The sequence below is a fragment of the Sander vitreus genome, chromosome 5 (assembly GCF_031162955.1).
Source record: "Sander vitreus isolate 19-12246 chromosome 5, sanVit1, whole genome shotgun sequence".
Classification (NCBI taxonomy): domain Eukaryota; kingdom Metazoa; phylum Chordata; class Actinopteri; order Perciformes; family Percidae; genus Sander; species Sander vitreus.
Genome location: NC_135859.1, coordinates 9,326,990 through 9,339,362, shown reverse-complemented (window position 1 = coordinate 9,339,362; position 12,373 = coordinate 9,326,990). Strand labels below are relative to the sequence as shown.

The window sequence follows — 12,373 nt, the reverse complement described above, 5'->3', positions numbered from 1 at the left end:
CATATTCACAAAGCCAAATTTAGTAACTCTAAACCTTCTTTTATTGCTTTTGGTAAGGAAACGGAACAGTACATCAAAACCATCTATGATTCAAAAAATAAGAAAAGTGGTAAAACCATTCAGTTATGCTCTATTTTTAATGTATATATTTGAAACTCCCCCTGGCTCTGCTCTTGACTTAAGTTTTTTCTGTATTAATGACTCTGTTTGCCTGTTTGTATCGTAAAGATTTAATAAAGATTTATTTAAAACACACACACACACACACACACACACACACACACACACACACACACACACACACACACACACACACACACACACACACACACACACACACACACACAAATCTAACCGGCATGCATTGGGCGGCGATCGCCGGTGATCGATTCTGCGCAGATCTGGCTCATCTCGAACAAGCCTAGTGTCTAGTAAACAGAGAGATTCAGAGTAAAACAGAGGGCAAATACAAGCAACAATAAAAACAATCACATTCATTTTGATGAACAAAGCAGAAATGTAATTTTCGCGGGCGACAATAGGTGGCGGGAATGCTCTGCCTTGGGTACAATTCACAATTTCACAGAAGAAGAAGGCGGACAGAGATGTTTTGATCGTCATTTCGGGTAAGTACATAAGGCAGTGCGCGATTTGAGACAACACTCCCCCGTCAAATTTGATGCACTATGCAAGTAAGTACGTAGTGTACGCGGTTTGAGACACCCTGTAAGTCTACCGCGCAACTTCAAGTCAAGACCCGCCCTTCAATAGCATTCACACACTACTATTGGCCAGGCGTCCATGTTTACGCAAGGTAACGTAACCCGATTTGTACAGGTCCTATCCCCTGACCAATCGGCTATCCTAACCTTAACCACTCGAGGTCAATGCCTTACCCCAACCAATCGAGCTGCTTCGTAGGGCGGGACTTGCGTAGAAGTTACGTGGAATCCTTAACGCCGTTGCACTGTATACCGGCTATTATTGTAGCAACAACTGATTTTTAACTAACGTTAACGCTTGCATAGTGAGAAAGTAAGTTGTATCACGCACAATATTAAGGTTTTAACTAGATGATACATATCATAACTTGGTTCACGTTAGCAGCAGGAATTAACGTTAGCTAGTTAAACAACCTCTAATGATGCTCTTAAACGGAATTGTTAGCTAGCTTGCTGTAAATAAAAGCTAACTATAACGTTAGCTTTTCTTTTAACGTTAGTTAAAGTTTAGGTAACGTTAATAACTTCGAGTAACGTTAACGTAAATCACTTGTGGCCAAGAAATGACTATGTTACTGCAAGGATAGCGTTAGCTATTTTATCCGATAATGTTTTCTGTTTTGACACGGGGTCATGCCAAACTCCATTCAGTATACTTGGAACTCAAACTGTGTCTATTAGTCCATACTTTTTGGAAAACAGTATTTAAGGAATTATTAGCGTGTTCTGATATAATGTATACAATATTTGGCACACATGACAACATATGTACATGATGTTATTGATTAACTGTAAGGTCATCACAACATAAACAACGTTATTGTTTATGGTAACGCTAGAATCTCCTAAAATGTTTGTTGTTTTGATTCCGTTAGCTAGCTAAGTATTTCTACGACCCTTTAGTCGTTACTGCCTATACTATTTACTATTTTATACTTTTAGGAATCTTCTAATAAATGGGTTTCACAAACCGGTTTTAAATGTAATGTTTTATTAAAATAAGAGTTAGGTGTATTGACAGCATGACGAGTGACTCCTTCCAATTCCAGGGGCGTGAATGGAGTTTGACACCCTGCGCAGTGGACTTATTTATTAATGTGAAGCTGCATTTCGCTACTGGTTACATTTCTGGCTTGCAGACATAATGGATGAAGAACCAGAGAGAGCCAAGCGCTGGGAAGGGGGCTATGAGAGGACATGGTAAGACCGGTAAACTATAGAGATTTATAACTTGAGATAATGTCATTTGATGCAGCATGGTAAAATGTAGGTATTCTACAACAGGGAGGTGCTGAAGGAGGACGAATCTGGCTCACTAAAAGCCACAGTGGAAGAGATCCTGTTCCAGTCCAAAAGGAAAAGGTGTGTATGTGAGAATGATTAGTTATTATTCTTAAGACTCTTCTATTTTCTTAGACACTTCTTTGTTATATGTAATTGAGCCCTTTTTTCTCAGTTGGAGGTACAACTTAATAACATAACGTAATCTCTATTGCACTTTTGAAATGCATTTTTCTTTTCACGCTCTTCCCTCTATAATCAATGTATGTACTATGACATTGTCTGTGGAGTGTTTTCCTTCATACTGTTTTTTTATATATATATATACGTTTAGGGTGATCGAGAGCCATGGACAAGTAAGGCTTGGAATGGTGAGTAAGTTATCCTCCTTCATGCAGAACCTTTTTACTCAATCAATTCATTTGTCACATAAATCTATTCATCATTCAAAAAGGGACACAGCATATAAAAAAACATTGCTATATATACAGCAAAACAGTGTTTTGCCTGAATCAGCCAGCGGCAGCGAAGAGCCTACAGTCCCCTGCCTATAATTAGAGAATGCAATGTCTGAAGCATTTGCAGTGTGAATACTGTATGCTGAAAGGCTGCGCTACACTGGATTGCTGGCTTGAATGTGTAAGAAGTAGTAGGAACGTGGGAATGGGTTTGAAGTGAATGCCATTGAAAAGTTGAATTATACCAATAATGTAAAAAGATGTGAAATATAATAATTAGGGCTGTCAAAATGAACACGATAGTAAAGACTAAACGAAAATTTATTTTAACGCTGCAAAATGTTTTGAGGCGTGATTAACGGACACAAGTTCTTTTATATGGGTTAGGGGCGCTCCGTAGTTTGGGAAATCATGAAGCGATGCAGTTGTAACATTGTTGGTGGCTAGCAGAAACAAACGTCCTTGAGCAGAAATGGATAAAGAACACAGTGAGATGGCCTGCCTTGCACGCAAGTACTTCCGTACCATGTGAGAGGTTATTTTCACTGTCTGGGCATGTTGTTCAGAAGAAGCTAGCTGCCCTCATTCTGAACTTCCTTTTTGGATACAATTACTCCTGTTGTTCCTCCTCCCTGTTTGCTCAGCACCATTAAATTGAATGTATGGGACACAGGAGTTTTCTATCCGGAAGTTTTTGTAAACAAAAATTATGATTGGGGTTATAGCAAGTTGAAGGGATTTTTTTTTTGTGAGGGGAAAAAAAAATCTTGCTCATTGTCCGAAACGTATTATAGTTCATTGCAAGTGTGTGTAAAATTGCTATAAGTAAAATAAAATTTCATGTTTGGAAATGTATCTATACCAAAGATGTCATGTGCTCTAGATGCGGCACCTCCATGTGGTGATTGACTGTTCAAGAAGTATGGAAGACCAGGACTTGAAACCAAACCGTCTCACCTCTACTCTAAAGGTAAATTCTGTAGCAGACCCATCACACTGTTTACCAGCAACCATTTGGTATGATTACCTGTAAAGCACCATCTCCTTTCTTCTTTCCTCTTCAGCTGTTGGAAACTTTTGTTGATGAGTATTTTGACCAAAACCCCATCAGTCAGGTATGTTCATACAATCATTAGTTCTGTGCATGTTTTACACTTGCATTTAAATCCCTTCAGCTCTTGTTTAAACACAGCAGATTCAGGTGAGTTTACTGGAGAATTTCTTTTTTTCTTGTATAAAGATACAAGTATTGAGTGTAGGTCTGCACCATCATGTTATAAGTACAGAGGAAGTGAAGGGTTCCCGGACCTGTCACTGCACTGGCAACTACTTTTGGCCATGGTGCCAATTAATTTGTCAATTGAGACCAATTGTTAAATGATCCAGAGATGAATACGTAATAAAAAATATTCATTAGTTGTTACCGTAGTATAATTAATTACATTTAACAGGTTCTAATGTCCCTGAATCCTCCCTGAATATTATATATATGTGAGGTAAAAGTAGATGATGGCTACCAAATGCCAAAACCTTCAAGAAGGTAGATAACAGCAGATGGAGATTCTAAACTGATTGATTTTCCAAGACTGTAACTATATTATATCAGCAATGCATTAAATCAGAACCAATAATGTCATTTCTGTATAACCAATTGCATATCTCAAGGTATCAGGTGTCATTTGCCAGTATTTTAAATTAGATTATGTAGATAAACCAATAATCACTTGTCTCATAAAATCAAGTAATAAATCATGTAGTAAATAATGTAAAGTAATGCATATAATATGAATGTATAAAAACGGTCTCAAAACCATAATTTACAACAAGACCGAGATCATAGCAGCTGGTCGTCCACTAGTTAGCTCTCCAACAAGCAGACATACATTATCTAAACATAAAATTAGGTTTGTCTAAGGTGATTTGTTCCGATAACAAAGACATAGAACTCAGCTGGTACTGTAGATTTTGTTGCAATGGGTAAGTTTAAACATAGTTGTGGACTGGACCTTCACCAGATTGCCAGTGGCCTAACAACATGTGTTATGTGTTTTCAGCTAGGCATTATCACCACAAAGAATAAAAGGGCTGAGAAGCTTACTGATCTGGCAGGTGAGAATGCAAGGTTCCACCCTTTTTATTGAAATGCTTATGGCCTTAACCGTTCCTGCTTCAGATGCTCACTTCGGGGCTAACCCCCTTCACTTTACCGAGCGGTTGATGTGTTGTCTTGTTTCACCACCAGGAAATCCAAAGAAGCACGCTGCTGCTCTGAAGAAAGCAGTGGACACTGTGTGTTTAGGAGAGCCATCCATATACAACTCTCTCAACTTGGCCATACAGACCCTCAAGTAGGTTTTGCAGGTGTTAATGTTCTAGATTGGTTCCTTTTAATATTACTGAATGTCCCTCACCTGGTGTCTGTCTTTGTATGAAGGCACATGCCTGGACATACAAGCCGGGAGATCCTGATAATCCTCAGCAGCCTTACTACATGTGACCCAGCCAACATCTGTGAGCTGATTAAGGTGAAGTCACACCTTGAACCCTTAACTATGGGTGCACAGTCATAGTCTTAGTTGATATGCAGTTCAGCTGCTAAGCTTACTGAGTATCTGGCATTTAAATTACTAGTGCAGTGTCCGTTCAAAACATGCCTGTTTGGAATGGGCCGATTGCTTGGCCTCCTGTATTCCAGCTTTCTTCAAAGCCATTGTACTCTGAAATAACTTACAGAAGGACCCCAAAGCACTTAATATGCAACTGTAGGCCTATACTGCTGACTTACTGTGTACTTGTACTTCAGAGGAAAACATACATTTACCTGACAGAGAACGTTGCAGATTCAGATTCTACTCACAAAATACTACAATTAAATTATGAAGCATTAATATGCTATATGAAAATCTCCACCTTGAAGTACATTGTGATGAGTGATAATCCATCTCTTTTTACTTACTAAACATTTGAAAAGCAGATCTTGCACTGTTCGGTCACAGACGGTTTTATATAGCATAAGTAAAGCGCCTTGTGAATGTGTGTTATTTTGTAATTTGTGTTTTATAAAACTCAACCTGTAACCCGACTGAGCAGCGTGCAGAATGGCCGGAGAAATATGCGCAACAAAACAATGTGCTGGAGAGCCCCAACCTGTAACAAATGTTGCAGCGCGGCTCAATCAGTCGCGGCTCGGCTGCGGCTCATCTAGAGATTCAGCGTGTTCTCTATTTTAATTCAATTTTATTTATAGTATCAAATCATAACGAGAGTTCTCTCAAGACACTTTACAGATAGAGTACAACAATAAAGACCCAACAATTTCAGTAATTCATCATTTGCATGTAGAGTAGAGTGAGCTTTTGGCAGCTGATCAGTTTTTGGCAAGACACCAGTAGCTGGTGAACTGCAATCAATGAGCCTTGTAGGGATTCGGCAACTCCCCACCTCCGCTGCTGTACTGCTGCTTTACTGCACATGTGGGGATACACGCACAGAGATATCCCGATTTATAGATAGATGGAATAAATGCCTTAATGTTAATGTAACTCTGTCTTTCCCCACATTTAGTCTTTCTCTCATGATCCAAAAGAAATACAAAAAAAATACTGTTATGAATAACCGTGTTCCTTTTCTGTCAGACCCTAAAGTCTCTGAAGGTGCGGGTGTCTGTAATCGGCCTGTCAGCAGAGGTCAGGGTGTGTACAGTATTGACCAGGGAGACGGGCGGCTCGTACCACGTTATCTTGGATGAGAGCCACTTCAAAGAGCTTCTGATGCTGCATGTCAAACCTCCTCCAGCCAGCTCCTCATCTGAATGCTCTTTAATACGCATGGGTCAGTATTCAGATGCGTTTTTATCTTTCTCCATCTTTGGTAAAGAATCAGTTCCTCTTCTGTTTCTAAACTAACTGGAAACATAAAACACGTCGGAGCTATTATACACCAATTGGTAAAAACAAAAATATAACAGCACTTATGAACTGGCTGTAAGGTTGGCTTAACAAACCGTCATTTTGCTGCCATCACAGACCTAGGACTGCGTCTTACAAAGTGGGTAAACATGTCAAAGAGAAATTTGTATTCTGTTTGATCTCCAAGTTGCTTACATGTGACTTTTGTAGGCATAGGATATCAATGTGAGCGCAAAGGGATACATTTGGCAATTATTTGAATTGCAGGGATCCAAATGTAAAATCCCATTGGTAACATGGTGAAAGCATTGGTTTGTCTTCTTAAACGATAAGGCTGGCAATATAATATATTTTTCTTGTAGTCACCAAATCCCATGTATTCCATCATTACCACGGAAACACACACACACACACACTATAGTTTATTTTTTACTCAATCCCAAATGCACCGTCCTACTGCCCTAAATACTGAAGCACAAAATTTAGATTGTTGCACCGCTAAAAATAATCCTAAACAAATGTAGTATATTCTCCTGTTTGAGAAACGTTTGTTAAAAACTATTGTGCCTAGCTGTTTTAGGAAATTACTGAATTGGCTAGAATTTTAAATAATTTATTTGAAAAAGATAAAGGTTTGGAGCAAAGCACTTTTGAACTAAGAACAGTCCCTCTCCATTTTCTTATTAGTAGGGTTGGGTATCGGTTGGGTTTTATCCGATACCGGTTTCCAAACATGCGCGTTTGCTGTGAAAAGATACAGGCAACGCAATTTTCTGTTCACGTTAACGGCAAATGTTAAAATCTGGTGCCAATAGGGCACCGGTGCCCGGTATCTACCGGACGAAATAGCAACACGGATTACGGTCCCACTTAAATGTCTGCGTTGTGCTCTGATGCTCCAAAACAGACGTTACAGGCAACAGAAACATCGCTGCATGTCACGCTAGTTAACACTAATAACACGTTACACAGCAGCTAGCGTTAGCCTACCGTTAGCTACAGTAGTAACTGGATTAAACACTAAACAGTGTAGTGTGACTGTATTTCACTGTTAGAGGATTACAACAGCGGGACGTACAACAGTCTGCCGCTAAAGCTATGAGCTAAAAGACTCAAACTAGCACTGGTCCGACTTATGACCGACTGCTATCTGTTGTGGAATTTTCCTCACGTTACTCTGTCCTCTGTGACTGTCAACATCTAAACTAAACTGTGCGGTGCAGGGAACCACTCTGATTGGCTCATGGAGGCACGTGATCAGAGAGTGGTTTACGGAGCTTGGGAAAAAAAAAACTTTTATACAGAGCGTTCTATGAACGGAATGAAGCATTTTAAATATCGCTCGATCACGTGAATTTGATCGTGGGAAGCCAAAATCTTGATCGTGATTAAAATTTGATTAATTGTGCAGCCCTAGGTTCCGGTGCTTAAACGGTTCTTGAACCGATACTTCAAAAAACAAAACCGCACACACTTTGTCAAAAAACAATACCCTTTTATTTCGGGACATATTATAGGACATAGCACACGTCACACACACTGTTGAATGGCAACAGTGTTTGTTAGCCTACTTGATATGCAAGATTTGCGGTTGGCATTAAATTACTAGACTTACCCGAAGAGGAACAGCTGTTGTCGTCTTCGTCATCATCATCTGTGATGTCCACCACCACACTGGCAGGGCTGGGACTCTCTTCAATTTGTCCAGCAATGCTGACACTGGCTGCTGCTGTTAAAGTGCTTGGCCTTGCATCACGTAGGTTATCAAAACGGTGCATTGTTCGGCTTTTAAATAAGCTCCATGTGTCACCAGATGTTTCATCAAATTCAATGTTTTACCTCCCTTGCATGACATTGGTTTAAGGCATCTGTTGCATGTCGCAGAGTCTGCATCCTTACACGTGAAATGCAGCCAAACCTTGGAGCGTTTTGCCTTCGGCATCTTCATTGATCCTCTCACTATCAGTTCTGATCAACAAGTGTGCCGAGTAGCGGCACTGACGTCACACAAGTTGACGCCGGAACACCAGGGGGCGGTAAAAAATATGAGGCACCAACATTTTTGTTGTTATTTGGTCTCGTTACTACCGTTTACGTCGGAACCAGTGCCCTATTGGCACCGCGTTTCGGTACCCAACCCTACTTATTAGACAATAAAGGCACCAATAAAATGTTTTTTTTTCTTCCATAAAATACATTCATTCTTGTTCCTCATCAAATCATTAAGAAAATGAATGAGCACCTGTTGAATATTTTTCTCACACACTTGTTTTCTCAGGTTTTCCTCAGCACACCATCGCTTCTCTGACTGACCAGGATGCCAAGCCTTCATTCAGCATGTCGTGAGTCAAAAACTGTGATTTAAACCTTGTGGCCAGAACTGTGAGCAGCCGCTGTGTATTAAAGTAAAGGTAAAGTGAATTTTCTTTGCAATGAGCTGCTGTGCTGTGTGTGTGTCTTCCAGTCATCTAGACAGCAGCAGTGCTCCAGGTCTGTCTCTGGGAGGATACTTCTGCCCGCAGTGCCACGCCAAGTACACAGAGCTTCCTGTAGAGTGTAAAGTCTGTGGTATGTGTGATGGAAGGATACAGTCTATTTGTGTGTGTACAGTATGTCATTTTAAGATTAGAGGAAACTTTGATTAATTTTCTTGAGGTGTCAAAAAAGTACAGTAGTTCTTTTTTGCTGTTTTTAAAATACTGTGTTTAAACCAATAGAAGTAGCTTTGACTGGTGTGTGTGGTGTGTTTTCTCAAAGGTTTGACTCTGGTGTCGGCTCCCCATCTCGCCAGATCTTTCCACCACCTCTTCCCCCTCCAAGCCTTTATAGAGAGTCCTGTGGAGGAGTTTCAAGAAGACAGGTGGCTCTGATACACTCACACAATCACACACAGATACTGTGCCGCTGTGTATCTAAACTTGTTGTGATTTGGTTTCAGGTTCTGTCAAGCTTGTCAAGGGGAGCTGAAAGATAAAAGTGTAAGTACAGTAGTTGAGTGTATGTCTGAATCTGTAGAGGCCTTTTAGATGGTAGAACATACTTTTTTCCCTTTAACGGTTCACTCCCCATATTTTTAAAAGTCCTGTTTACTCGTCACAGAAAGTGCTATTCAGCTTGTAAAAAACTGTTGTAAAATACCTTCTGTAACTCTGAAGGATCTTTTCCAAGTCTGAGAAAATAATGCTGATGATGGTGTATCAGTTATTTCCAACCAGAGATGCATGTAACCCAGGGTCTTCAGTTACCAAGGGGTACTGGGGGGTTGCTCAGATAATTAAAACTAATTTGATCTAGGATTACAAATTAGTATTATAATGTTTTTTGGCATTTTATGCCTTAATTCTAACAACAACAGTACTGCTAGTACCAGCTAATGACGGTAGAGGGATGACAGGTAACAAGGGAAGAGAGCGATGGGTAATGACATGCAGGTTCCTGGGCAGATATGAACCGTGGACGTTGCCATTCCATAGTCTTTGTTTTAATGCCTTGGCCACCCTGATCTTTATCATATTTACTGTCACAATTATCAGTAATCTTCCAGTAAACAAAATGCCTGCATTACAAACAAGATGTGTGGTAGTAGTATGGCAGTCTAATAAACTATTAGATATTTACTAGGAAGGGAAGGTTTAATAGAGACACCATTGTATTGCATTATAGGAACTGAAAAATCCAGTGTCTCAGAGCTCTCTTGGCCTCTGCTGCTTCAATTTTGACTATTCTTTTTTAAGTCTGTCTAATGAGTCCCCCAACTATGTGGAACTGCAATAATACATTGCTGGATTGATTAATATACAGTATATTAGGGCTGTTTTATTATTTTTAATTATTTAATTAATCACACTTTTTTTTTTTAATCACAGAACGTGTGTGCGCGTTAAAAAAATTAGTGGTGATTAAAGAAATTTGCGTTAGCTCGTTATGAACGCGTTAATATTGACAGCTCTAATATATACATTTTAATATTAAATGTAAAAATGTGTACTTGCATTCATTTATTTATTGCAACTTTAGTCACATTATCCATCTTGATTTATCTGGTCTCTCTCCCTCTCTGTGTCTGTCTCTAGATATTCACCTGTCCATCATGTCGCAGTGTGTTCTGTGTGGAGTGTGATCTCTTCATCCATGACTTGCTACACTGCTGCCCTTGCTGTATTCACAGTCAGAGTGCCCCCTGAAGCTGAGAAGCTAACTGTCAGACAGAGACTGAAATAAACTGGTCATGTGATCTTATTGACTCATCATATCCATTTTATCAGTGTCGTGCACCTCTGATAGAATATATATGATGCACACAGGCTATGGACCATCCAGATTGTTACATTTCAAAGTTGTTGAAGATTGCCACAAAATATTGGACCGTTTCAGTTGATACATATCGTTTACAGGTGAAAGCTGCTTCTTGCTAAGATCGTGCTGAGTTGGGCTAAAGTTTCTGTCTGCTCTGAGAACTGCATCTGAGCCGCTGCACAACTGCTTTTAAATCACATACTGCTTTATATGAGCCAGAAATGGTTTGTGTGCATTGTTTATACACATTTTTGTACTACAGTTCTGGTCGCTTTATACACAGTCTATGGTTTTGTTTGTGACATGACAGTTACAATTACCAGTGAAACATTTGTTTCAAAGCAGGCCTTTATCCAATAACCCAGATTTTATACTTTCAAATCCGTACTCTTGCATTTGCTAAACTTAGGGTAAGAGGCAGCTGCCCCTAGGGCTGGTCACAGTAAAATAAATCAGTACTTGTATGTTGTCACATTAAGCCTAACATTGGTAAAGTAATGTTGGATATACAGTTCAACAGAGTTTCCCTGAAGAAACAAAATGGATAACAGAAGCACTGCTATGAGGGTTTCTGGACAATATTTGTCATTGTTTTCAATTTTATTTATAGTGTCAAATCATAACATAATTTATCTCAGGACACTTTTTAGATAGAGTAGGTCTAGACCACACTGTTTTGTTGTATTATTGGTGTCCAATAATAAATATAGATACATTTGCATAAAGCAAGCAATATTATCTACTTCAATGTTGACAAGAGAACAGATAAAATTAGTCTGATTAATAGCGATGAACTTCCCTCATGTTATTTAACTGTGCAAATTTGTTTGAGAATAATCAGCACTAAATCAACAGTAATGGGCAGCATGTGATATAACCTTAGCTAATGAAGTGAAGGGCTGTGGAAGAGCGGCCAGCACGCACCGCTTTCCCCTTAGTCGCTTCACTCGGGGAGGAAAGGGCCCATCTGAACCAACCTGAGCATTAGAAAGTGCAGGGAAGAAAACTCTTGAGGCCATACAAAATTAACGCCCTTTATTGATGAAATAAGGGGGTTATTCGTGGTACTGCTGCCTTCTCCCAAAGGTAGTGGCACCAGCCGGCCCAAAGTGGGAATGGGTGAGCAGAGGCCAGTACTACAAAGCAAGATTTGGCGTTAAAGGGTCTATCCTGCAATCGAATCGTGTCTTATTTTCTGTTTTTCAGGTCACAATGAACACCCTGAGATAATATTAAGATGTCTGCTCTTTTCTGGGAAAAGTTACAGAGATAGATGACAAAATATCAGGCCGTTTTTTCACCTGATATTTTGTGTATCCCCTCCTCTAACATGCAAAGGGTCTATCCTGCAACGGTGTCTGTTATTTTCTGTGTTTTTCAGGGCACAATAAACAACCTGAAATAATATGGCGATGTCTGCTGTTTTCTAGCAAAAGTTACAGAAGGGATACACAAAATATCAGGTGAAAAACCGACCTTATATTTTGTGTATCTCCTCCCCTAACATGCAAAGGGTCTGTCCTGCAACCATGTGTGTTATTTACTGTTTTTCAGGTCACAATGAACAACCTGAGATAATATGGAGATGTCTGCTCTTTTCTGGGAAAAGTTACAGAGGGGATACACAAAATATCAGGTGAAAAAAACGGCATGATATTTTGTGTATCCCCTCTATAACTCATATGGTAGACAGGTGAACAAAGCGGTT

At 39.6% G+C, this 12,373-nt stretch overlaps 1 protein-coding gene across 6 annotated transcripts; it reads left to right on the top strand.

Annotated features, from left to right (window-relative positions):
- Positions 1-414: 414 nt before the first annotated feature.
- Positions 415-12,072, top strand: gtf2h2 (general transcription factor IIH, polypeptide 2). 6 transcript variants are annotated; one of them, XM_078250334.1, is made up of 15 exons: positions 415-626; positions 1,862-1,922; positions 2,007-2,084; positions 2,338-2,374; positions 3,345-3,431; positions 3,526-3,576; positions 4,516-4,570; positions 4,704-4,809; positions 4,896-4,986; positions 6,097-6,292; positions 8,648-8,711; positions 8,834-8,937; positions 9,127-9,229; positions 9,308-9,347; positions 10,443-12,072. In XM_078250334.1, exons 2-15 carry the CDS (start codon positions 1,867-1,869, stop codon positions 10,551-10,553), a joined length of 1,179 nt encoding a protein of 392 aa, XP_078106460.1. In that variant the 5' UTR covers positions 415-626; positions 1,862-1,866; the 3' UTR covers positions 10,554-12,072. The 6 variants fall into 6 exon arrangements, with proteins under 6 accessions (XP_078106460.1, XP_078106458.1, XP_078106459.1 ...); XM_078250332.1 differs by having other exon boundaries at positions 1,772-1,922; XM_078250333.1 differs by lacking the exon at positions 415-626 and adding an exon at positions 937-1,035.
- The last annotated feature ends 301 nt before the right edge of the window (positions 12,073-12,373 follow it).